This window comes from Myiozetetes cayanensis, unplaced genomic scaffold (genome assembly GCF_022539395.1).
Source record: "Myiozetetes cayanensis isolate MyiCay16 unplaced genomic scaffold, myiCay2020 scf6-25, whole genome shotgun sequence".
NCBI classification, from domain to species: Eukaryota; Metazoa; Chordata; class Aves; order Passeriformes; family Tyrannidae; genus Myiozetetes; species Myiozetetes cayanensis.
In genome coordinates this window covers 23,661,175-23,686,806 of record NW_026087853.1, presented here as the reverse complement: position 1 = coordinate 23,686,806, position 25,632 = coordinate 23,661,175, and the positions used below count along the sequence as shown (strand labels likewise).

The 25,632-nt window shown below is 38.7% G+C and overlaps 1 protein-coding gene across 9 annotated transcripts in view; it reads right to left on the bottom strand.

Annotated features, from left to right (window-relative positions):
* Window positions 1–18,168, bottom strand: part of RALGAPA1 (Ral GTPase activating protein catalytic subunit alpha 1) — a 139,921-nt gene extending 121,753 nt beyond the window's left edge. For 5 of the 9 annotated variants that reach the window (XM_050335732.1, XM_050335735.1, XM_050335734.1 and 2 more), the window contains exons 1-7: window positions 17,820–18,168; window positions 5,743–5,853; window positions 5,175–5,224; window positions 3,693–3,750; window positions 2,944–2,987; window positions 1,843–2,020; window positions 147–262 (exon numbers count right to left, since the gene is read on the bottom strand). In XM_050335732.1, the coding sequence (XP_050191689.1) occupies window positions 147–262; window positions 1,843–2,020; window positions 2,944–2,987; window positions 3,693–3,750; window positions 5,175–5,224; window positions 5,743–5,853; window positions 17,820–17,925 (663 nt within the window). In that variant the 5' untranslated portion in view covers window positions 17,926–18,168. The remainder of the gene's footprint in view (window positions 1–146; window positions 263–1,842; window positions 2,021–2,943; window positions 2,988–3,692; window positions 3,751–5,174; window positions 5,225–5,742; window positions 5,854–17,819) is intronic. The other 4 variants (XM_050335738.1, XM_050335739.1, XM_050335741.1 and 1 more) reach the window with 2 other exon arrangements.
* Window positions 18,169–25,632: the final 7,464 nt, after the last annotated feature.

Here is a 25,632-nt window from a genome sequence, read left to right as displayed (position 1 = left end):
AAGGACACTTGAGGGAGGGACAAGAGGGAGAAATCTCTAAAGGATTTTTATATACATCTGCAGTGCTAAAAGTAAAAAACTTATTGTAATGGACAAAGAGGTGTTAATCGTTTCATACTCGTATGCTTGAAAACTATAAAACATACCTGAATTACCATGTATTTCAAAAGTGCTTCTAAAAAATAGCTTGTTAAATCTTCTTGTCCTTTATCTCCTGATTGTGGAGGAACAAGTGGAGTGATTTCCTCTGTAGTCACTTGAGCTATTTAAAGAAAAATGGAAGTACACCTAACATTTAGACCATTTCTTCTCATGCATAAATATCTACCAAGTTATGAAAGTAGAAATGCAGTGGGGTAAGCAGAGACAGTTGTAGGTAAAACAGGACACCCACAGATTAATGAAAATCAGGGAATTTTAACTAATAAACCACCACAGAATTAATTTCTGACACATATAAAAAGCACAGCAGATAATAACTAGGTTTTCTTAATGTGCCTTGGGAATCTACCTGCCAAAACTGAGTTTTTCCAAACAGTATAATCCATTTCTTTTGGAATTTATGCAAACAATAGAGTAACATTTATGTTGCACAAATGCTAAATCTTTATTTACATCTTTCACAATTTTCTCATTTAATAGTTGACTAGTTACATTTCTCTTAAAGTTTTACTAGCTCCTTTCTTTGCTCCAACAATGAAGCTACTTCAGAGTTGATTTTTCTCCTGCTCACATTTCACTCTTTGCACTCTGCATTTCATGAGATAACTACAAAACAGGGTCTAAGTATGTAGCAAACTTTTGCCTGCAGAGCTATCCCACCAGAGCTATCCTAATTTGTCTGCTAAGTTTCAGAAAATTTAATAACTCGTCTGAAACTCTACTTGCCTTTACAAGCAATAAAATATTAAAATATTGGGTGAGGATGGAAAGAAGGCAACAGCAATTAGTATTCAGAGGAAAAAGCAGTTAAATTTTATTTCCCACTAATGTGAATTCACAGTTTGCCCTTATGACCTCATCTAATTGCAATTCATTAATAAGTGAGCTTAAAATCCCACTAACATGAATAAATTGAGTCAGGAGGCAAGAGGTTCCCCAAAGTAACCAGTACCTGATACTTACTGCTAGAGTGAACAACGGAAAAAATGTCATAAGAATCATCTTAAGAGAAAAATTATCCTTTATTGATTAAAATCAAGATAATGACCTTACCAGTAAAGGAAAAAAAAGCTAGAAAGTATAAAAACTTTATCTCAGAATGCTCATGCTTTTCTATTGATGCAAAGCTTTACAACCTCAGGTTTTGCAATTTACAAGGTCTGATGCTTTTTAAAGACTTCAAATTGCAAAAATACCACAGCCTTAATTGCCTGGTCATACACAGACACATTTATCCTTACACAGTGCCCTAAAAACCACTCATTCTCTTAAAGGCCATAGCAGAAATTGCTTTGCATAGCTTGGTCCCTGGAGTATGAACAAGGCCAGTGCAAATGTTCAATGCAAGCAGAATGTGCAAGTTTGTAGTAGATGTAATATTATCTTGCAATTCTGAAGAACTGCATACCATTGGTCAACTAATTTTCACCCCCTATGTGTTAAGGTACAACAGCCATACTTAGGGAAAACACCCCAACAACCACAACAAACAACTCATCCTGAAAAACAGCAAAACAGTTGCTGCTGAAAGAAGACTTGATAAACTGCTAAGAAATTCATTAACAGCTCCATCATCTTCCTGGGTACATACGTACTTTAGTTTTTGTTACCTCAGCTTGCCTTTTCTGTGACAAGAATTGAATTATGCTGAGAACTGAGTAATATTACCAAATAACTTACTTTCTTGAACATTAAGTGGAGGGTTAATGAGATTATCAAGTGTTCGGGGGCCATATTCAGACTGTGGTGATGAAAATCCAGGAATCAAGCAAGAAAACATCCATAATTGTTCTTTACTACAGTTATTTTGAAGCGCTTGCAACCACAGAAGAAAGAGACGCACGCCTTCTCGACGTATCTTAAAAGGAAAAAAACCAGAAGTTGTTATCTTGTCCTAGAACATAAAAATGAATTTCTACCTGACCTGGAGGGAGATGGTGAATGACAGAAAAAAAAGAGGACAGATAGTTTGACCACCAGCAATCAGCAGAGCTAATTTAACACATCTGCTGCTCCTGCTGAAATGTAAGGGCAACCTTGGCACCTTCACTGCTGTTTGTCTCACAGAATTTTTCACAGGGGTTTCTCTTAAAGAAGAGGAAAAAACCAGTACGTGTCTTATCACTTGTTTGACTACAGCACTGCAAGACGCCACATTAATTTTTCAGAAAATAAAGACTTTTAAATGTGTTTGTGACAACAACAGAGTGAACTTTCTGTATCAGAATGACCCATTCTACCTTCTTCCATTTCTCCTTCAAAAAAGGTGATGGAGTCCTAGAGCACTCCCCTCCCGGCTCTCCCACTGGTGAATTTCAGTATCAAACAAGCCTGCAGGTGGTTTGCAGAGGAATGACGCAGCTGTTTGCTACAGTACCAAAACTACATGTTACAGTTGAATGGCTTTTGTTCCATGGTCAGCCATTGAAGTTACTCTACCCACAAGCAAGTCTGTTTGGCAGCGATAATCTTCCATTTCCAAGGTATTTCTGATTCCTGAGTCCTGAAGCCAGTTTCCTTGCCCCTAACACTGAATGGTTAAGGCAATACTTCTGCGTTAATGCAAAAGCCTTTAAACCACTGGTTACTTTATATCAACACATTACTACTCTGAGTAGTTCTACCAAGGTAAAGATGATGATTTGAAGTCATTCTTTAACGGCACACCAAGTCATGATCTGGTTCTCATTCCTGTGCTTTTACCATAAAAATTTGCTCTGAAGTTCTTATTTGTTTTTTTCAGTATTTTAAGCAAAAGTAGTATGCAACTTTTTCCAATACCTTTAATGAATTTCCAGTGTGAAGAAGCTTCTTTAAAATCAACCCTAAAAAAAAGGAAAAAAAAATATTTGTTTGCTTTTGTTCTTTCTTTCTATATAAGTAAGATGTCAGAGTTCTCGGTCAGACTTGATAGTAACTTTTAAACAAGTCCTTGGCAATCTCTGATTTAATCTTGGTGACCTTGGTATCTTCAGGCAACTGACTCAATGCCAGAAGGAAAAAAACAAATATCACCTTTTATAGCTTCTTCATAATGTATAATATCTTTCCCCAAAGACTTTTGAGATGTGTAAATTAAAAGTAAATCATTCTCAAGTCATCACTATGCATAAAATCAGCATTCCCCATTTACAAATATCAACCTCATGTCAACTTTGAAATGTATTACTTAAAGAAAAAATAAGGAAAAAACAATAATTAAAACATTAAACTTTCTGCCTTGTCCTTGTTCTTTCGCAGCCACTGTTCTATTTCCAGATTCCCACATTTAATTCTATCTAGAAGAGCATTCATTACATTGGTGAGATTTTTTTGATTGTTTCCTTTATTATTATATTTTTTCCTTAACCTAACTGGCAAGAGCTTCAAGATCACAATCCCTGGTACACCACTTAAAGTTCAAGGAAATAAATGGCACAAACTACTAATAAAGTTTATAATGTAATATAATATAACTTAATAAAGTAAAGTACCTACTAATAAAAAAGAATCCTAAAAAAAAAGAAAAAGAACAAAGAAAATCAACTTACCAATACTATGAAATTGCCATCTCTGATGAATCCTTTCAGGAAGGAGTTGCAAAATTTTCTATAAAAAAAACAGAACCCAAGGATGTATGTTGCAGATGTTGCTCTCTGAAGACAAAAGAGTGCTTTCACAAAGGCCACAGGTCAGAAGCTCAAGCGCCAACTTAGAAAATTCCCACACTGCTCTCCTTGGAAGCATTATTGTCCTTTCAAGATGATCCCATCCCTAAAGCTAAGAAGCCTAAAGGCTCTGACAGAGTGTCTGACAAATCCTGCACTGGAGACTTCAGATGTTACTGCAGTTCATCTGGCTCCACTGCATCTCTGATAGATACTGCTGCTTATAGCATAGGGAATGCAATAGGATGAGTGTCTGTCTCTCTCTCTAGTTCACAACTGGTTGCATTAGGTTATTCCACCTTTCTAGTGGCTTAAGCTAGGATGTTCAGCTGTCAGCTTGCCTCTGTGGCACAAGCAAATATTTGCTTCTGCCTTCTCAACAGAGGGGTAATGAGCTACAGCAAAACTATGAAGACAAGACTTCTACACCTTCTACAGGTTGGAGGATGATCGTCTTCAGACAGTAAGAAACAGAGCAGTTAGTAACAAGGGCAGTTAAAAATTTATCATGTAGCACTTGCAACATTTAAATTAGAGGCAGTTGCAACTTGTAAATAACCTAGTTTCTCAAATAAATTCCAGGATATGGCTCTTCAGCACCCTGTGCAACTGCTTCCAAAGCACAGATCACCTAATATCCCTTTATGCACGAAAGAGCAAACAAATAAACTAGCTCTCTTCAGATTCACCAAGATACTTAACTAATAAATAAATAATAACTGAATTTGTATTCAATCATGAGATAAGCATCAATCAGCTTTCAGTTTTACATATTTAAAAAAACCCACAGTCCTTGTTCTATAATTAGAAGCCTCCATCAAAAAGGAAAGACAAAAATTTGACATTCTCTGCTATTTCTAAATTATAGTGTCTGCTCAGAAATGTTCTGATTTCATTAAATTAGTTTCTAATTTACCTAAATTAAGTCAAGATATGTTTTTGGAAAGGATACTGTGAAATTCAATTTTCAAATAATGAATCTTTTTGAAAGTAAAAAGGATCTATAAAAAACAATTCTGTAGTAGCAATCTATTAAGAGAAAAATCGAGACAACATGCAATCAATCAGATCACAACTAAAGAGAGACTGACTTCATGAGAATTTCAAAGTGTATAATGCACTATGGGGGAAGCACCACCACCAAAGAGTAATGAACTATCTGCAGACACAGAAAAGATCTTTTCCCAGTTTAGACATCTTCTTGCAAAACTGCAAGTCAATTTCTTTTTCTTCTCACACAAAGCACATAAATTCAGCTCTAAGCAAAACGAAGAAGGAAAGCAGTTAAATGCAAAGTGTATTTCCAGGCAACTATAGAATAACAGGTCTTAATTCAAAGCAAAAACCATATTACAATTATCTTACCTCAAAAATAAAAAGAATAGAATCTAACTCTTCTCTCTGAGACTTGTGACCTAGATGCAATTAAAAAGAAATAGAAGATGACTTTCATTATCAAAGCAAAATATAAAAGCATTGACAAAGATCCTTAAACGTGTAAAACAAAACCCTGCATTTATACAACCATAACTTTGCATTACTTATGCAAATAAAAATTATATGTCATAAATACAGTTTATAACAGCTACAGTTTGTATAACTTCCTATTATGGCATCAACAACTGGGAGAGATTAAGTTACACAATATCTTGTTAAAGAATAATTCTGCAGAACACAAAGTATAACACTCTAAGAATCCTAACTTTGCAAAAGGGCAAACCTTGTCTTTAGAGAATAAACACCTCTTGCTCTCCTCCACTGCACACATCTCACTGCTCTGCCTTTATTTGCAACTTTATTTTGCTTACACATATATCTGCTCAGCTAATGCTACCATTTGTGACCACATGGGGCTTCATTTACAGCACCCTGCTTCCTTTTATAAGAAAAACACAAGCACCTAGACCAGAAGTGTTCTATTTAGAATACTTACCCTTTTGTTTAAGGCCTACTTCAATAGTCACAAAGTTTTCAAAGAACACATAATATATATGTGAGAAATGTAGGTCAAAAAACTGTTTGAGATCAACTGATTCTGCATTCTCTGAAAAACAAAACAGAACACTGTTTATATTTCTTTCAAATGTTTAGAATCAACCACTGCATACCATTAGCCAGCAGTAAGAACTGAAGATATTTTAAAAAAAGTTATCATTGGTAAAGAAATGATTGAAGTTTTCATTCTTTATATTGAGGTTCATAAAACTCAGCATGGCATGCCTTAAGTGCCTAATGAATTTTAAACCAGGAAGTAGCATCTTCTTGCACACTCACTGTTTGCATGCCAGTAATGCCAGCAAATCCCAATTCCATCAGGATTAGCACTATACAGATAAATCTGGTGTAATTGTTAATTTCATAGAAATCAAGTTGGCAATGCTGCCCAAACTCTACAGCAGAAAGACCATCACAATCCCCAACTGTAATTACTAGACACAACTAAGCTTACTAAAGAAGCAAAAGAAGGATGGTAAATGAGGTAAACACATCCGTTCTTTGGAAAAACAAGCTGGGAGGATGTAAACAGTAGCACTGGCTTCCCACTGTTGCCTCCTTATTCCCTCCATGCTCCAACATTCACTTTACTTTCTAGTCTGGCTCAGCTTCCCACCCCCCCTCCCACCTTTGATTGTGTGGTCTCAGGAGATCAGAAGCTAGGACCTCAGGGACACCCTGAGGTGGAAACATCACTAACTATAGAGGGATGTGCTTTCTTGTGTACCCCAGGAAAGTTTCCAGACTTTCTTCCCACAACCCCCTAGATGGTTTTGAGCAAATCGTCAGTGGAGAAATACAGAGTGATTTATCTAAATTAATTTTAAACCAATCATTTTAAACAATCAATTCCTTCCAGCCTTAGTACACACTGTACCAAAAGACACTCCCTGTTCTGTTATTTAACTACATAAGACTAGAGAAATTAGGTGGACAAAACAATAGCATGGAAGCAAAACTGTCCCCTTTCAGAATACTGATGTGAAACAAACAAAACCTAACAAAAATAAAATATGAAGGCAGTCCTTTCACCAGCTCTACACACTGAGACATCATCTTTCACTGTAGATATCTCTTCTATAAATCTCCTAATTCTGTATGGGATCACAGGGGTTTTAACCTATGTATTCCAATTTAGAATATACCAATCTTTATCATCTCACATGACTGGATATACAAACGGTAGAGTATAAAGCACAAAAAGAATCAACTGAAATGCCAAGACCATGGCATAGTTTCAGTTATACTTTATTATGTAGCTTTAGAGGACTACCTTCACACAAATTTTGCTATAAAAGTTTCCAATACAGATTCTGCTGTATCACAGCATTCTGTCAACATATGAGTGTGACAGAGCCAGAGTGCTCTAATACAGCAGACAGTGCTATATTAGCAGCTACGATCAACTCTTAAGCAAGGCAGCTCAGCTAGGAATAAACTTAGTGGTCCAGAGCAGCAAGCATGTGCCTAACCATCTACAGGATTCCCAAACCCCCTGTTCTGCAGAAACTGCTACACTAGACACAGATCAGCAGCTGAACTGTTACGGAAATGTTAAAGGACAACAAAAACCAATTCCACTTTAAACAAGCTAGACAATGATTTTCAGTTGTCAGGGTAAGTGCACACAAAATGGAGCTATGACTAGAGCACAGGCATAGCCATTATAAACACTTCCATTCATGGGGCAGAACCCTAAGTGAGTCCTAGGCTAGGGACAAGAAAATACAGGTGGAAGAAAATAAAAAGAGTCTGAGATAGGAGGATTAAAGGAAAAAAAGAAAGCAGTGGTTGAGATGTTTGGAATAAGGGTGGCAGAAGGTACCCTGCAGTCCACATACTTAAATGCTAATGGAATTTGCACACAGAAAGTGGTGGAATGGTTCACTTGATGCAAATGTGCCAAAAAGACTAGTCCCAATTACTAAAGGGAAGGGAGGCAAATAAGAAGGGTCTCTGGCAATCAACACACAGGAATGTTGCATTTTTGCAGGCATGTTAAATGTTCTGTTTCCTGAAATAGGCCCTCATTCCTTCCCCAGACATGGATCAACTGTGAAGAGGACAAAAAAAAAAAAAAAAAGCCTAAATCAAAGGTATTCTTTAAACAATCTTAACAAAACAGTCAGTAATTTCTGGAGATGCTATTCCTAGATTCTTCAGGCAATAAACTGAAGGTTTGTCTGCAAAACCAGCTGAACAGCAATTCTCATTTTAGCACATGATTGCATACATACAACTAGTACTGTGGTAATGCATTCTGACTTTGGGGTGGCAGGTAGGGCGGAATTTAAGAGGTCTGTCTTTTTTTTTTTTTAATTATTTTTATTTTGTCTTTATTTGTTCAAGAAAAACGTGGTGTCAATGACTTCAGAAAATGCTTGGAGAAGCATTGGTAGACTTGTACTATTACCACTAACATCCAATTAACATTAAAAGCACACCTTCAGAATACAGCTACTTGCAAGAGGAGGAGGCAAAGTAAAAAATTCCTCGATTTCACAATTTCTGTAGCTAATGCATTTCTCTCTGATTTCTTCCTAAGATCACACTTGATAGCATAATCAAAAGCAAGTTTTTAAAATTCAAACCAGTTACCAACAACTGAATTCTTGCAATAAACTCTAATGCACCAGATGGAAGAAAATACAACAATTTATTCAATGGGAATTTTGTTCTTTCATTATGTGAAAATAATACTTTTTAAAAAGCCCACAAACTATTTCTGTTAATGCTGAAAAAATAGGTTTCCTTCTAAGGGACGGAAAATACAGTTGTTCTCCTGATGGATTTGCCACCTAGAGCAAAAAGAGAGCATCTGCTCATCATCAAAGGACACCTATAGTGCAAGTGTATTCAGCAAGCCGCTGGTACAAAAATTTGGAATCTTGTATTGGTCAAGAAGTTTGGAATTCATTATGAATACCTGACCAAGAATTATGGCAAGTAGGAAAGGGAGGGGGGGCTGGGGGAAAGCAGATACAGCATGGAGATAACAATGTAGACCTTAAAAGAGTTTGATCTGGAAATCACCTAGTCTGACCACCTGTAAACATCATTCCATCTCACAGCTACCTCTATACTGAACACAATCCACAACATTAATTACATGCATGGAGACCCTGTTGCTCTCCTTGAGTACTGTAACATTAAAACTCCCAGTTATATGCTGTTGTTATAGCTTTCTTCATTAATTATCTGATTTTTTTTCTTAATGAAAATGTCTCTAAAATATTTAGTTTACCTTTATCCTTTTGATCAGCTAAAGATACAGCTCCTCAATTCTCACATCTTAAACCATTTTCTCCAACACTAGGTCACTGTCTCTTCTCTATGTTCTCTCAAAGTATCATAAATACAGTACAGAGGTAAAAATAATTTCCTCTACAAGCAACATATCCTTTTCAAAGAGCCTTGAACTGGGAATTTGCAAGAAGTTGGTTCGGTTTTGGCTCTGTTTTAGCTACTTAAGTATTTTCTGCCTTTTTAAGAAGAGACGTAGCCTTGTTTTTAGGTAAAGTAGGATTAAACAGAAACAGGCTTTACTCCATAACTTCCACTGCATTTCCTTTCTTATTTTTTAAAAAAAGAACTTAGTTACATGATCTGTGGTAGAAGAATACAAACAAACTAACGTACTCTTTGTGTTCTTGTTTCTATGTCCGGACTGGGAGGGAAGAACTCAGAAATAGATCTGGCACCATATGAAATAGTTGGAAAAGTTCCTCAGAATGTGAGAGGGGAAAATGAGACAGTAGTGTATTCCAACGATGTAAAAACTAAAGTTTCTACTGAACAAAGCATAGTTCCAGTACACTACAATCCTGATTTCCAGTATTTTAAGAAAGTTGTTTGTCAAGAAAATGCAGTTTTCTTCATGCTTTAGAAGAGCAAGAAGCATAGATCTTTGATTGCTCATTTTTCCTTAATAATTTTCTGTAACTTAAGAACTGGACAAATCTGATCGCTCTACTAACTCTGCCTTCAGTGGGTTTTTGTTTGTTTTGGGTTTTTTGTTTGTTTCGTTTGGGTTTTTGTTTTGTTTCAAGGAGCAGGTTACATTTAAGCACAAAGAGACATAGTACAGCTTCTCTATCCTTTTCTTCCTCCCATAAAGCTTCTAAAAGAAGGGTTTTCAAGGTTCAATACTCAGATTATGGATTTCTGTTCTAATTTGATGCATGAAACAGAGAACCAAACTAAAAATGGGTGACTAGTTATCTAAGATATTTGACCCTCATTACAAGAGCATTCAAGTACCAGATCCACTGGAGTTCCTATTTCCATTAAACCCACTGAAATATGGAAGTTCTGCTAGTCCCTACCTCATGACTGCAGCAGTAGCAAAGAAGGACTAAAGAGAAAAGCCCACAACAATCAAACCAAAAAACCCTCCTACCAACTTGTGTGACTGTATTTTAGAAATTTGTTTCCTATATTTTCAAATGGTCAACTCTTTTGATGGTTAATTGTTCAAAACTTTCTGAAAGGTTACTTTCTTTTTAAGTATCTCAGTAAAATATTCAAAACTTAAATGTCCATGTTGATCATTTTAGTAAAAGATTCCAGGTCAAAGACTTCTTGCAGAAAATTTGTTCTGACTGAAAGTAAACCCGTTTTCTCCAGTGCTTTTATTATTGTTCATTTATTAGCACATCTCTTTTTAACCAGGAATAATTTCCATTCCGAGAAGTACTCCAATTAAAAAAAAAAATTCACCCTTAATAGTACATATTAGAAGGAGGATACTATTTGAATATCATACCTAGAATTACAATGCAAAAGTAAAGGATCACCTGAACAAGAATTTGCAAAGCTTGCAAGTTTACATGTACAACACCCTAATCCTTTATTCAAAGAAGATCTCAGGGGCTTTTAACTTTTATTATACACAATTTGTCTTCCCTGTTCATTTTGTTTTCTAAGTATTACCCTACAAATTATTATAAACTAATTCACAAAGTCTGCTATATATTTATAAGTGAGTTGAGGGAAATGCATCTATACCATTTAGATGATTGCCTGTTGTACAGAATTAAAATATTATAAAGCAAGTAAGTCAGTACCTTTCTGCACAGGATAGAACTTTAAAGGTAAACAATCAAAATATTGAACTTAAAAAGAAAACATGCCCAAACAGATCTTAGACATACATTAACTTTTCTGAAAAGAACCTCCATCAGTTTGCACTGTATTGCAGAAATTTAACAAAATAGTCTAGGTCATTATAGATTAGGTTGTGGTTAATTTTAAGTTCTGTTTTAAGAGTTTCAGAATTTATACTATGTTTATATATAAAATTGTCCAAGCACACAGTATAACAAAAACATTATACTGTCTCATTCCAAGGCTTAGTGGCTTTTAGATCACTTTCCCTCATCCTTACTCAAAACCAAAATACTAATGACAACTGCAGCAAACAATGACCTGGAAGATGGCCAGATTTCTGGATCTATTTCTGTAACGCAGAGGCCTGTTGTCAACTGACACGTTCAGTATCAATCCTTGTAACAAACTGCTGCCACTAGAAAGCAGGAGGTTTCCCAGCATCCTCCATTTCAGTTAACATACAATCAAATTGGACAATAGAACTTACTCATTCTCAATTCTCCATGCTGAAAAATTGAAGGGCTTCTGTATAGCAAAACAGCAGAGAGGTTCAGTTACATAGGGACTGTCTCTCGAATAGAAAAGCATGTAATTGAGAAAGGTTAAGTGGAAAACCTCAGGAACCAACTGCTGGCTCTGGCATGAGACAGATTGACAAAGTGAGAGAGCCCTGATAACAGACTACAAATGCAAACCTTTTAAACAAAGCCTTCATATTTGCAGTAAATGTAACTGTTTCAGATCTAACTAACAGCTATTTACCAAAACCAATTTTCTTAAAAAAGTTAACTTTGTCAAAGAAAATGTTCTTGAGGTTTTTGGCACTGATAAAGGAACAGACTTAAATCTCCTAATGGACTTCTATTTTGCATCAGACGAGCCTGAACTCCTAATCATCACATCTTTTAGATAAAAACACAAAAGAAGAAGAAAAAAACCACAAATAAATTAGCAGGTTAACAGCACCAATGAACATCACCTACATCAAACTGTTACACCAGTACTTTATAGGAGTGAGTAGAAGTGGCTGCCAGCTTTCCAAGCTAATTTTCTCAGGGTGCTTTCAGCCTCCGGAAGAGTTACACTACTAAACTTTTAGGAAATACTTCCATAACAATTCGCACATGTTCCAGAACTTAAGCCTTTATTTAAGCAACTTCAAACACTTCCATAGTAATGTACTTATTTTCATTCCAAACTGCCATAAGCTAAACCCACAAAAACTTTTTCCTTCACAACCAAGCGGTCAGAGCTCCCCCTCTTTGTCTACCCCGGGGCTTTGATCTGGCTCCAGTCCTTACCCTTGCAATTCAGCAGCCCTGGCCACTGCTGCACTCTGCAAGTCGAGTGCAACATTAGCCAAAATACTAAAGCAAAGCAAATCTTCCCCCTCTGCTCCTGACCAGAACATAATTGGTCAGGGCTAAGTCAAGGCTCACAGAACACCAAGTCTAATTTCTTAAACTGCATGCAACCCACATCCAGATCCATAAGTTACACAGCAGTGACACTGTCCTTTGCTCTTAGATTTACCAGGAAAGAAAAGGAAAAACAAACAAGAAAAATAATCGAAACCAAACCCCTACAACTATTGCAAAAAAATACAGCTTTGCACATCCACAGAAACTTCTGGAATAGTTATCTCCAAGAAAACTCCAGGCAGCTAGTTTTGTTGTAGCTTCTCATTTGCTCTCACTTTAACAACAATAAAACATTTTTCATTTATGACTGATGTTGATAATGTGCAACACCAATGAATGCCATCCAGCTGAAGCATTAGGGCTGACTGTCAGTGAAATAGATTTCTTAAATTAAACTCCCTGTAGACAAATGCAATCTCTATTTAAGTATATTATTTAATATTAAACAATACATCACAATGGATATATCGGGTCAAACACAGCCCATTTCATTCTGTCCAGTATAGCTTGAGTTTTCTCTTTCAGAGATTGCTTACAAGAGATGTAAAGCACTAATCAATCACCAAGAATAAGAAAATAAAATAATAAAAGAACACCCCACACTTGAGATACTCGGTACTTTTTGTGTTACACTTTACAAGTATTCTCTCCATGGTTCCAGAGATAAAAGCAGTATAGTTTTGAGGTATCAGATGCAAATAAAGTAATTTACAAGAAGCAATATATTTCCTTTTTTTCATTGCTCTGGATTAAGAGATTACAGGCCTGTAATTTCTGCTCTACAAAAATGTGAAAGCAGGGGGAGGAATCCAACCCAACAAGAAAATAATTATCTTAAGAATTCAGCTCTATAAGTAAATTTTAAACCAAGTATGTTCATTTGACTTACTTGCACACAGTAAGATTACATAGAAATCATTAAATATTCAGAGGTATTAGCGTTTTTTTTTAAAATGTGTATATTTACACATTCTGACAACTCAAATTCAACAGGTAGCACCAACAACATATTTGATATCAAAACAAAAAGTCAATATTATTAAGGTAAGACCTTATGAAAAGGGTCACATATCTAATTGCCTTAATTATTTACAAAATGCTCAAAGCAGTGTTTTAACAAAAGAAGATATCAAGTAAGATTTGATGCTTGAAAGATTACTAAAACAAACTTTTATAAACTACCATTTTAAAATCAAAATTTTAGTTTGATGCTGAAATCTCATTAAACAATGCCGCATTATAAGAACAATGCAATATTATTTCCACATCAGTTCTTCTTAATGATCCCCAAAATTGCAATTAGCTTCTAATTGACTGGGGACTGCTAAAAATATATATATTTTCTGAAAATTACAGGTTTCATTCTGCAGTCAATACCTTATTCAGTAAGGTGCACAATGTGCCTCACCTTTCATCTGCAGGAGAATTTTCAGTGATCACCTGCACTAACTGCAGCTGGCAGCCTTCCTTACAGCAAGGCCTCCCTTCTGAAAAGGCTGAGCCCCTGCCACAGAGACAGCAAGGGAATCCCATTCAACAGTCCCGCTCAAGGTCTATATACTCTACCACAGGCACACACAGTAAACACAACTCTTAGAGCATTTCCACTGTACAGAAACAAGACAGTAGCACAGTTCAATAAAAAGTCACACACTGACCAAGTAAGCATCATGGAATTGTATGAGATTCAATGGCACTTCTCAGAACTGAGAAGAAAAAAAACCAAAAGGAGTGGGGCAGGGTAAACACTTCCCTATGGGAGGAAACTAATACATCTCAAAAATCTATTAAAGCAGATAGTTCCAGTTGTTCCAAGAAATATACTTCAGCAGGATAACAATGAAAAGCAGATTATCTTCATTCACAGACTGCTAAGTCCCAACATATGAAACTTCAATTTCTTTCCAATTTTTCATAGTGTTTCTTAGCAATAATAATATTACTTGGAGGTCTGTTAAATGCTTTAACCTCTACTAAAAAAACTTGCACCTGTGACTTGCATAAATTTGTCACATATTATATTTACTTTAACAAATTATTTAATTAATTTGGAATTAGTCACCTGAATATCACAGAATTTTCTTTGGTTCCTGAATTACAAAAAAAAGCTTAATAGAGCCAAACTGAAGCAGATCAGAGAATCAAACAGAAACAGGACACTGAAGTGGCAAATAACAGTTATCAACAAAATAGTTTCAGGGAAAAAAAAAGAAAACAGAAAAACAAAAACAAAAACAAACCATAACAAATGCATTTTCACCCAGTATGCCTATAACTGATTGTTAGCCTAGCATTCAAGAGCTTCCCAAGACAAAAATATTTTACTCTAACTCATCATTTCAAATTGGGTTTTCCTAGTCTTTTTCCTATGTGTTTATATCTTTTTCACAATCTGTCCCTACAGAAAGGGATTTTAAAACTTTCAATATCTTTCCACATTAAAGTTTTGCTCTCATCTGAGTCATTCTCATACCTAAATCTTTCAAACACTGACTGTAGCAAGAAGACTCCTAAAGCTGCAATTATATTTGGTATAATGGTAGACCACTGCTTTATGAAGACACAAAATTTTCTATATATCCTTATGCAGGCTAATTTGCATATTTTACAAAATTTAAACCAAGTTGTCACCATTACAGGATACCTTTTCCCAGAGGAATACAACTCACTGCATGCTAAGATATCTTGTAAAAGACGGAATTAAAAAAAATCCATTTAATGTACACTACTTTTAATTTGTTAAAAATAAATGTCACAGCCTTGGTGCTATTCACTTGACTTCATATTAGGTACTTTGGTATTGTTCGGTCTCTTCTGGTCCTTACTAACAATGACACTATATTATCGTAAATATTTTTAGTTATGACTAGCACCATTGCCTTGCAGGATGCAATTCTCAATCTTTTACCATAATTAAATTTCTTAGATTTCTCCTCTTTGGCAAACAGATAGCCAGCAGTCTAGAATTCACAAGCACTCACTTCTTTTTATAACTATTTCATTATTTTGGCGTAGTGGAGAACGGCTGCTTTGGATGTCTGGATAAAACAGAGGGAAATCAACTAATACTCCCTTTCCTCCTCTCAAATCTTAACCATGAATCCAAGGCCACGTCTGTTTATTGTTGCTGAACCAAGGACTAAAAAGTGCACCAAGAAAAAAAAAACTCTAGTCTGATACACCTTGCAGGCCTACTGAAAGGAATGTAAATTAAAGAAGAAAATTCTTTCCTTCTCCTGGATGTGAAGCTGCAGAAAATTCTCTTCTGGATACTCTTTTAGTCTCCAAAGTGCAGGGGCTAACAGCGATAAACAAAAATTATTTTTTATTCATGAAGATGCTGAACTGAGATTTCCTCCCTCATCCCCTCAGATAGTCTGTTACCAAGAGCTAACCTGGCTCCCTTGAATACATGGAAACATGGCAATTATTATGCCGGGGGAGTTGTCACTGAGGAAAAAATGATACACAGCACTATGCTGCTCAAGCTGCAGGACAGTGCCTGTATAAGAAGCCACCTCAGGTAGAAGTTCTATCTTTTAAAAAAACTTAATTTTTTTAATCTGGTCCTGCAGATTAGTCAAAGACACAATTGGAGAAGAAAGGACATAATGTTTTGGAAGTCACTTTAGGCAGTAAAGAAATTCAATGAAAAAGGCAAGGAGGTGATCACAGCAAAGACACACTTCAAATAATCTGCTACACACTTGTCTTGCACTACAGTAGGAATGCGCATAGAAATACTCCCCTACCCTAAAAAAGACCTTGCTTTTGTACCTCATGCACCCAAGAATATCTGCATAATAACAAAATCTTGTAGATGTATCCAAAACAAACAAACTGAAGAGTATTGTTACACCTTTCCCTACTTGCACAGTCAAACAGTATTCTCCCAAACTTGGAGAAAGGATATTGTAGGAGTAGGGCTTCAACAGCTGAGATACACATGGAGGGTGGGGCATCACATGAAAACATCCCCAGCAGATTTAGTCTGTCTTACAGGCAGTAAACAGAAACCTTAGATTAGATAAAAATGTCTGCCTGACACGAGCTCATGGCTTTCGTCTTACAGAATTATCCAATTATTAAAAAAGATGAAGAAAAAACATAAACTGCAAGCAACAAACATCCAACCTAGAACAGATCAGATCAAAATCACTCAGAGTCTTTTGTAGACTAAAGCAAAACTAGAAATATTCCAACATACTTTAGCCAGGAAACCTAAATTCAGATAGGTACTTACTTTCTTTAAGATGTTTTTTTCTCTTAAAATTCAACTAATAAAGTAGCTAAAAATCAACATAGAACAAGCCAGCACTGGCTCAGTACAGTTTGTTAGGAAGAGTGGTACATTCTGAGTGAGGCAAGAGGAGATATCTGACTACCCAAGCTCTTAGATAGCTAGCTACAAAACTAGTCTCCATTTCAAGTCTAGATAATTACTACGTTGCAGAAAATAACTCATGCAGCAGCAGATGGTGCAACATGGGAACACCTGTTCCTTCAAACACCAATATAAAAAAGGGAGCAATAGCCATTTTCCTTTGAAAGGAAAGAATCCAGCTTCAGAGGACAAGGTACATAAATACCACCAGACTGTGGACAGAACCCAAAATAATCCATTCAGCATTCTGTACTAAACACAGAACGCAGTTGCCCTTGACCCAACCCTGCTCAAGTGTTGTTAAACTGTCAGAAGAAACACAGGGATTTACAGAACTGAAGGGCCCCAAAGACACTTTGGAGCAAACTTCTTTTTTCAAGGACAGCTTAATGACAATTACCTTAATTTTTACAAACATATGCAGCTAACAGATATTTTGTAATGGTTAACTCTAGGAGCTTTTTTCCACAGTTTTTTTAGGAAATTATTCCATATAATCACAATTTCCAATTCACTGGTCAGGTTCAATGGCTGTTCCCATGGAACTGCAGCGGCACTTAAGCCTGCCCTCCTTGACCAACTGTGTTTTCAGGCTGCCTGTACGGATGCTCCTCCACATCAACTCGAGTGAGCACTTACTGCTGTAGCTCTTACCTTGAAAACGAACACAAACATAAATTGTTACTGCAAGAATGCAGGGGAAATGGATTAAGGAGTCACAGCACCATTTGCGCTCACCAGCCACTTCTATTCATGCGCACCAGCAGTTATGTATTTTAGAGAATAATTCACAGTGTAAGCACAGCAGTTTTTCGCCTCCTTCCACAGTTGCCAAAGGAATTCCACCTTCAGACAGGGTGGAAACGTATCTCGGTGGAACACCGGGAGCAGAGCATCCCGGGCCCCCGGCACATCGCGAAGGGCCCCGCCGTGCCAGGCTCGGGGTCTGCACCCGATCGCCGGGTGGGGTCTCTGGCCGGAGCGGAGCCCCGGGCCCGCCTCCCGGCCCAGCGCCCGGTCCCTGCCCGTTCCCGGTCCTCCTTGCACCGAGACCCGCGGCACCCTGCTGAGCAGCTCCCTTCCCCCTCCCGGCCGCCTCACCGATGAGGACACGCAAGTGCTTGAGCCGGGTGAGTGGGTCCTTGCGGGTGTCCAGCACCTTCTGCGTGGATTTCCGCACGTCCCCGTGCGGCTTCTTGGAGAACATCCCGCCGGGCCCGAGCCCGGCCCCGGCGCCGCGCTCCAGAGGCAGACAGCGGCCTCCGGATCCGCCCGCTCCGGGGCCCCTACATATCCAGCGGCGGCAGCGCCACCTCCCCCTTCACACTCCGGCTGCGGGGCGGCGAGGGCGGAGGGCAGGGTAGGGCAGGGCAGGGCGCGCAGCCGAGTCCGGAGCCGGGCCGGGCCGGGCCTGCGCTATCCCCGCTGCCTCCCCTCGCGGCTTCACGACAGCCGTCAGGTGCGGCCCCATGCGTCCCCATGGCAACCGCGCCCTGACGTCACGGCGGCGCTGCCCAGCGCACCTCCGGGGCTCCCAGGGCCCGGGATGGGGAGCAGGAGCTGGAGCTGGAGCGGGACATTGCAGGGCCCACTGCAGGGTCCTCTGCGCACCTCGGCAACAGTAACTGGTGTAGGGAAATTTGCTTCCGCTGTTTATAAGTAAAATGTGAACTTATCCTCTCACACAGCTGCTTTAGCTGACAGAGACACTGCAGTGTAAGGGGGAATCCTGCTGGCAATAAGGAAACGAAATTCAGGTGGGGACCATATTCACCACGGCAGTGACTCCAGACCTTTACTCAAGTCTCAGTTGTGCAACCGGCAATGATCTGTTTCATAGTTCCTCTTTCCACACTGGTCCTCAAAGTGCTGCAACTTCTCACCCTAAGCTCCTGCCCAGAGTTGCTTCTCACTGCCTGCGCTGTCGGCTGTAGCACTGGCGTCAAGACTGAACCATCAGGCGTGGCTGGGTCCAGCACGACAATCTGGGGCATCCTCGTTTCTTCTGCGTTCCATGGGATGGTCAAACCCACACTGCTCCTACCACAAAGCCAGAAATGGGCTCAAGAGACATTTGTCCCAGTCCCAGGCAAAACATCATCAGTGAGGTCCGCAACAACAGCCAGGGTTGTTGAGGTGCCTTATCAACTATGCTGCTGAGGACTGAATTGCAAACATTCAAAAAGCCCAAAGTTTCTCCTAAAACTCCAACATTGGTTTGCAAACATGAGATAGAGAATTCTTGGACCTTCCAATAGACCTGCTGTAGTATCATTTATGACTCATGATGTCCATTATCTCTTTGATTGGACATTTTTAAATAGTCCCTGGTGCTCAGTTTTGCATTGAGGAAATCCACTTCTGTGAGCTAAGAGTCTGATTGCAACAGCTGGAGTTTTTAATATTGGCAATAATTATCTATTTGAGACTTTTCGTAAAATGATGAGAGTTGTCATCATTTACATATCTGTTACATAAATAACAGAACCCAAGTGTTTAAATGCATGACTAGTTAGAAGCTTGGTAGAAGCACAAGGGCAGTGGGATTTAGTTGGCAGGGCATCAGTGAGGGAGTCTGTCATCTGCCTGCCTATGTGGTCTACCCCAAAGCATCTCATATAATACCATCTCTGTAAATGAGATCTGAAGATTAGCAATGTTAGGTAATAGCTAGTATTACAATTATTTATTTTCTTATAGCACAGTACATTTTAGCTCTCTAAAATCTGACAATGATACTTTAATTTATGTGCTTTGTTTTCTAAGTTTCATTAATCCTAAGCACATTTCCACATTTTGACAATTTTTAAAAGCTATCTTTTCTTTGGACAATTTGCTTGCTTACCTGATAATGTTTAGATCTTTAACTGAAGATAGAGCTTAAAACAATAAACAGAGTAAGACATCACTAAAATATTAAATAACAGGAGGGAGTGGTGTTAACTAAGATAATAATGGCTTCTACAGAGAACCTCCTTGTGCAGCTCACACCAGGCAGGAAGGGCATGTTCTGTGCACAGGAAAAGCCATGATCTTGAAAAGGCTTAACTTTGAAGTATGCGACTTCGGTGCCTTTGAATATGCATGATGGACAAGGTCAGAAAACAGCAGGATTAGTTAGGGAGAGGTTAGGTTCTGCTGCATTCCAGGCTGCTATTACTGTACCCAATTCTTCACATTTAAAGAAAGAGCTTTTAAAACACTTTTGTCCAGGTGTGAGAAGACCATCATAACTAAGTTTAATTGAAGTTTTACAGTAGTATAGAGAATTAAGTGCAGCAGAACTTTTTTTCCCCTTCTTGTTACTATCTCTACAAGGCCCATAGGATACTCAAAGTAGTGGGGGCAACTGGGTTACATTCATACCATCAATTAACTTCTCATAGTTTATTTATGATTTCCAATATTTCAGCTGTGGCCATGTACTTCAAAAAACATATGAGCATTTTTTTAATATATCAAAGAGAGCACAAACTCTTCAATTCTAGCCTAATTCAACAGTTCACATTTCAAATGGATGATTATGTTTTGGATTCTTGCCTACACCCACAGATATCCAAGTTTCTGGAACTTTTGCTTTACTAATATTTACACCACATTAAGGTACATGAATAAAAGTGAGTTAAAATTACTTAGAATTTCACTAAGTATTTCCCAACTCTATGTAGCTAGCATGAATCTTAAACCCAACCCCTCTGAGGTGCATGTACTGAAGAGCTATTTGCCCACATGGTCCTTCAAAGGGAAACAAGAAATTTAAAAGAATTTTTAAAAATGTTTCACTGCTTCTGATCTTTTCATATTTATCTTCACAGTTTCCTTCCTAAGAGGGTTGTCTTGCTTTTGAGAAAGAAGCCTCTCTAAATTGCACCCTGGCCATTGGAATGGTGTGCTGTAATCCTCTGGGTATATGGCTTTGCCTGTGTGACAGTATTCCTGTTCATCTTGAGTAACAAATTTTTAGTTAACTTAAATGCAACTCTTTAATTTGTGAAAAAGATACCTAAACTTAGATATTTAAGGCTTGAAAAGTCAAAACCATGATTCTGTGCATTTTAGTAGCCTAGTGTAATATATTGACGTTAAAGATGTTGGCCTCTTTCACTTAGAGTCAAATATCAGAATGCTGTAATGTATTTCTATTATAAGAATAATGGAACACCCAGCTATTCCTTCAACAAAATCCTGTTCCTGAGGAAAAAAAAACCAACAACATGATTTCCCATTTCATTTGCACAACTCCATATCTCACAGATGAAATCTGGAATCTTATGCTTCTGTGTTTAAGGGAAAGAGGGAGCCCCTGGTGGTCTAGTGGTTAAGGGCACAGCGCTGTCACCGCCGAGGCCCGGGTTCGATTCCCGGTCAGGGACACTCCCCGGGCAGATGGAGCTCGTTAGCCCCGTAAAGGCAATCCTGAGGACCTCGCTGCCACTGTCCAAGCTCGCTTGGCCCCGGCAGATGAACCTTAGGATTAAAGGGTGGGCTCAGTTCCGCGCACACTGTGTCTCACCTAAAAAATCCAATGCGCAGGCTGGAAGGTGTAAAGACCTTCCCCGGATCTTCGCTCGCGAAGACTGGCCATTATAAGGGAAAGAGCTCTTCATGAGCTTCTACTCTGTTTTGTTAAGCAGTGTATCAGCATTAATACCTTTGTGTGAGCATCTTGTAGGAAGTCAAAGCACTGCAGTGTTTCCAGCCACCAGAGATCCCAAGTTTGAATAATTTTTTCCAAGAGCTACAGGATTCATGAAGCCAGATTTCCTTTGAATTTGTACGCTAGCCACTGAATGCCATGAGTCACCTTCTTTCACAACGATCAGCCTTCCTTTGTTTAGTCTTCCCTACTTATTTGAGATGGGCAAGAGGCTGGACTGCAGTTAAGTCTTAATTACATGTGTACATGTTGGCAAGCTGACTGTTGTCCCTTGAAAGGGTAAAAACGAAGTGAACACATTTCCCTCTCTGGGACATTAACAGTGGTTACTCTTTCCAGATACTGTTTCACAAAACACTCAGAAACTTGGTATCTTTAATACTTGTGCTCTCATGTAATATTAGATCTAAATTAGACAATACCTTTTAAAGTAGCAGGGAGAGTGCAATTGGAAAAGTAAAAACCACCAACAAAAAAAGACACCCCCCCCCCCCCCCCATAACAACCGAACACTCATTACCTAAATTTTGTTTTCTTAAAACACTAGGACCATGCTCAAAATCAGAAGGAGTATATAATTTCATGCAGTTGGAAGTTATTTTCATTACTAATCATTACTAATTCCTGTCCAGCAGCAGCAGAGAATTTAGACTTTAGCTATGCAAAGTCACCTCTAATTCACAATGTTTGACTTCTAATGTAAGCATTAGCACCCATATCTGATATGAAAAAGCTTTTGAAATGTGAATAGACCGATACAATAGCAGTTACAACAAGTTTTTCTTTAACCTGAAGTACTCACACACTCCCATCCACTGAGATGCTTTATTTTTCTTCCCCAGCTTATGAAATAGTTTTGCAATATTGACAAACTCACAAAAGAAACTCTGCACGTCTGCCAGCCTCTAGTGGAGGGACAATTTTGTAAAGATTATTTCCTTTCTATCAAAGGAAATATGTTGCTCCGATCTCTTTTGTTATCTTATCTGCAGGAGTGAACAGAATATTTTGGAAATAGGTCATCTCTGTTTGTGTTTATTTTGATTAGTAATTTCAAGCTTACTTTACACCATTTTCAGTATATTCAGACTATCTTGCCTAGATAATACATGAGCTGAGGAAGGAACATGATCCAATAGCCTTCAAACATATCTCACAGCTTGCACTCCGCAACTGCTACTTTAACTTGCTGCTGACCTTGACCTCCAGGGAAAATAGTCTTTTCAATATTCTTGTGACCCACCTCCTAATAGTACACTTTGAAATTGAGGGTGAAGGATCAGATATAATTTGATAAAGTATATTCTTATTGATAAAACATGGCATAATTTCGTTTGTTAGAGTTCACAAACACCCCGGTGTTTCTTTCTGGCTAATATGTTGATGTCCTGTCTCCCCCAACCACACCTGTGACATATTACATGTTCAAACTGGGAGAGACTCCTAATGAAAAGATATTTCAAAACTCATTAAGATGTGCGCTATATTGCACACATGGTAAAAGCTGTTTCGTCCCTGCTTTTCCTTGAAGGTTTCATCATACCTGTATCCTAATGACTCATATTATATATCTTTGGCTTCTCCCTTTACAATCTTCTTCTTGTCAGAAATACTGAGTTACTATGCAACTACTCACTACAACAAAAGCTGGCAATGAGGTTGATAATCAGAAAGTTAGTAACTGCTTTTCAGATTCTAAAGTGATACATGTTTCCACTCACTGCCTCTATTCAACAAATTAGGTGTAAAATTAGGCTCTGCTTCCTAGGTTTTTCTAAAGATGTCCCAAACTGGGAAAGGTGCTAGCCTGCGTCTGTGCTAGCCAGCATTTTATTTGTTATTACATCCAAATTTTTTCAATACCAGCTTTCAGCAGAATTTCCACTTTTGAATTTTTACATTGTTGCCAACTGTCCCTGTTAACAGACGGTGTCTCTAATTGTTCAGAAATACCACAAAAAATACCAGCTGTTAATCCCCACTTCCCCATTAAATGTGGAGCTGAACAGATGAGGATGATGACAATCACCTTCTTAATGGCTATCTTACTCTGATGAAGGGTATAAGTCATGACCTAGGGAAAAAAGATCATACCTTTGTAAGCATCTAATCTCCCTTTCACTTATCTTGATGGTCAGTCTACAGACTGTTCTCTGGTAGCTGACTGTACATAGCTGGTATGTACACACAGTAAGACACAAATCTTTGCAAGTCCTCTAGTAAGCTAGACAGAATTTCTTCTTTCCCCACTCCTAGCATTTACCCCTAGAGAGCTGATTAAAGATAGGTGTTGCCACTTTATATGTTAAGGACTTATAGGTGATCTGATAAATTACCTTTATACTTCTGGAAATAAATTATAAGCTGCCACAAGCACTGTGCCACCATATGTAACCCCTGGAAATACCCTTTACTCTTGGCTTTTCTAGCACTCCATTTAGACAGTCAGATTAACTTCAACCAGTACCTTTTTTTCTCCTCAAGACAGTAGATGTTTGTATTGCTTTAGCTGGGTAATTTACACACTCCCCCCCCCCCCCGCTATAAACAGAATAGAAGCATGTAAAATTGTGTTTAATTGAAAAAAGTTTCTGGCTCAACTCCCCATCATGGTTGCTGATTTCCACTGGGGCATGGGAACTTTGATTTCTTTCTGGAGTTTATTTTTAGCTCCTTTAGACATAGTTCCAACTGTTTGAATAGGAAATTACAATCAAGCCAAAGGTTTCCTGTTTTCCTGTCATTTCTCTCCCTGTAACTTTCCAGTAGTTTTTTTTCCTAGTCCAGAGCCTTTGATTTCTAATCTTTTTATCTTGCTAATCCAAAAGGCAACACTTAAATTGGGGATTGTTAGGGTTTTGGGTTTTTTGTTTGTTTGTTTTTTGTGTGTGTGTGTTTTTTTTTTCCTGAATCCCTAAGGATATCTTAACGAGAAATTTCAGATCCAGATTGCGAAATTCCCCGGTTTTCTTTTGGTACGTCTCCTGCTCCTTTTTCAGGCCGTTTCCAAGCTCTTTTCAGCCATTTGAGTGTCAGTCGTCACTACTAACACTTTTACCAGGTAACCTCAAAAGAATACCAGCCTAAAAAAAAACAAAAAAAAAAAAGTTCCTTGGTAGCCGTCTCCGTCAATTTTTAAGCTATATGAAGCAGCACTTAACCAGGACTCGGAGTGCCACAAGTTCCCTGGGAAATAGGTGGGGACGACAGACCCCACCCCGGCGGAGCTCCCTCAGGCCGCGGCCCCGCCTGGCGATCCGCGCATGCGCGGCCACCTCCCTCCGCCAGGGGCAGGCGGGACCCCCGGGAGCGCCTCGGGGGCCCCTCCGGGACAGCGGGGGCAGCAGAGAGGAACCTCTGCGGCAACTGCAGCTTCCTCCTGCTGCCGATCTAGGAAGAGACTCAGGATTTCCGTGCGCGCTACAGTTCTTTTACAAATCGTAGGTTTAGATTCGGTATTAGGAACAAATTCTTTACTGTGAAGGTGGCAAGGCACTGGAACGGCTTGTCCGGAGGAGTTGTAGATGCTCCATCCCTGAAAGTGTTCGAGGCCAGGTTCGATATGGCTTTAAACAACCTGAACTAGTTGAAAGTGTCGCTCCCCACGGTAGGGGGGTTGGAAGCAGATTATCTTTAAGTCCTTTACAACCCAAAACATCCTATGGTTCTATGAAAAAAAATAACGAAAATTATGATGGGTGTGGAGAAAGCACGCCAGGTTTTGCTGGTCCCCATCTGGCTACAAAGCCAGAGACAACAGAAACAGGAGGGACAGTTTGCACACTGAAGGATGAGAGGTGGCTAATTTTGTCTAATATTTCTCTCTGTTCTTGAGAACAGGTGGCACACACTCCTCTTGGGGGAGAAATTATTTTCATTGGATATACAGAGATGTGGGAGAAAAGAAGTGACTAATGTACAGCGATGGTTACTGTGGTCATGGTGGGCAGCTGTTGCAATGGAGGTGGAAGTCCATGGGGAAACTCAGAAGTTATTAGCTGCCTCACAATATAGCCTCCATGACATCCAGCCAGAGTGCAGAAAGGGACTAAATCTCGATCTCAGTATGAAGAACTGCTACTGCCAGCCACATACAACCTTAATTTCACTGGAGCAGCACATCACATCTCTGAGACACACAGTGCATCTCTACTTCTCCTTCAGCTGGCCCAGACTTCAAGTGAGCCTGTGCAGTACAAGCGAGATCACTTTAGCCCCAAAAATACCACTCACACCAACCTGCAGGGCACAACCAGC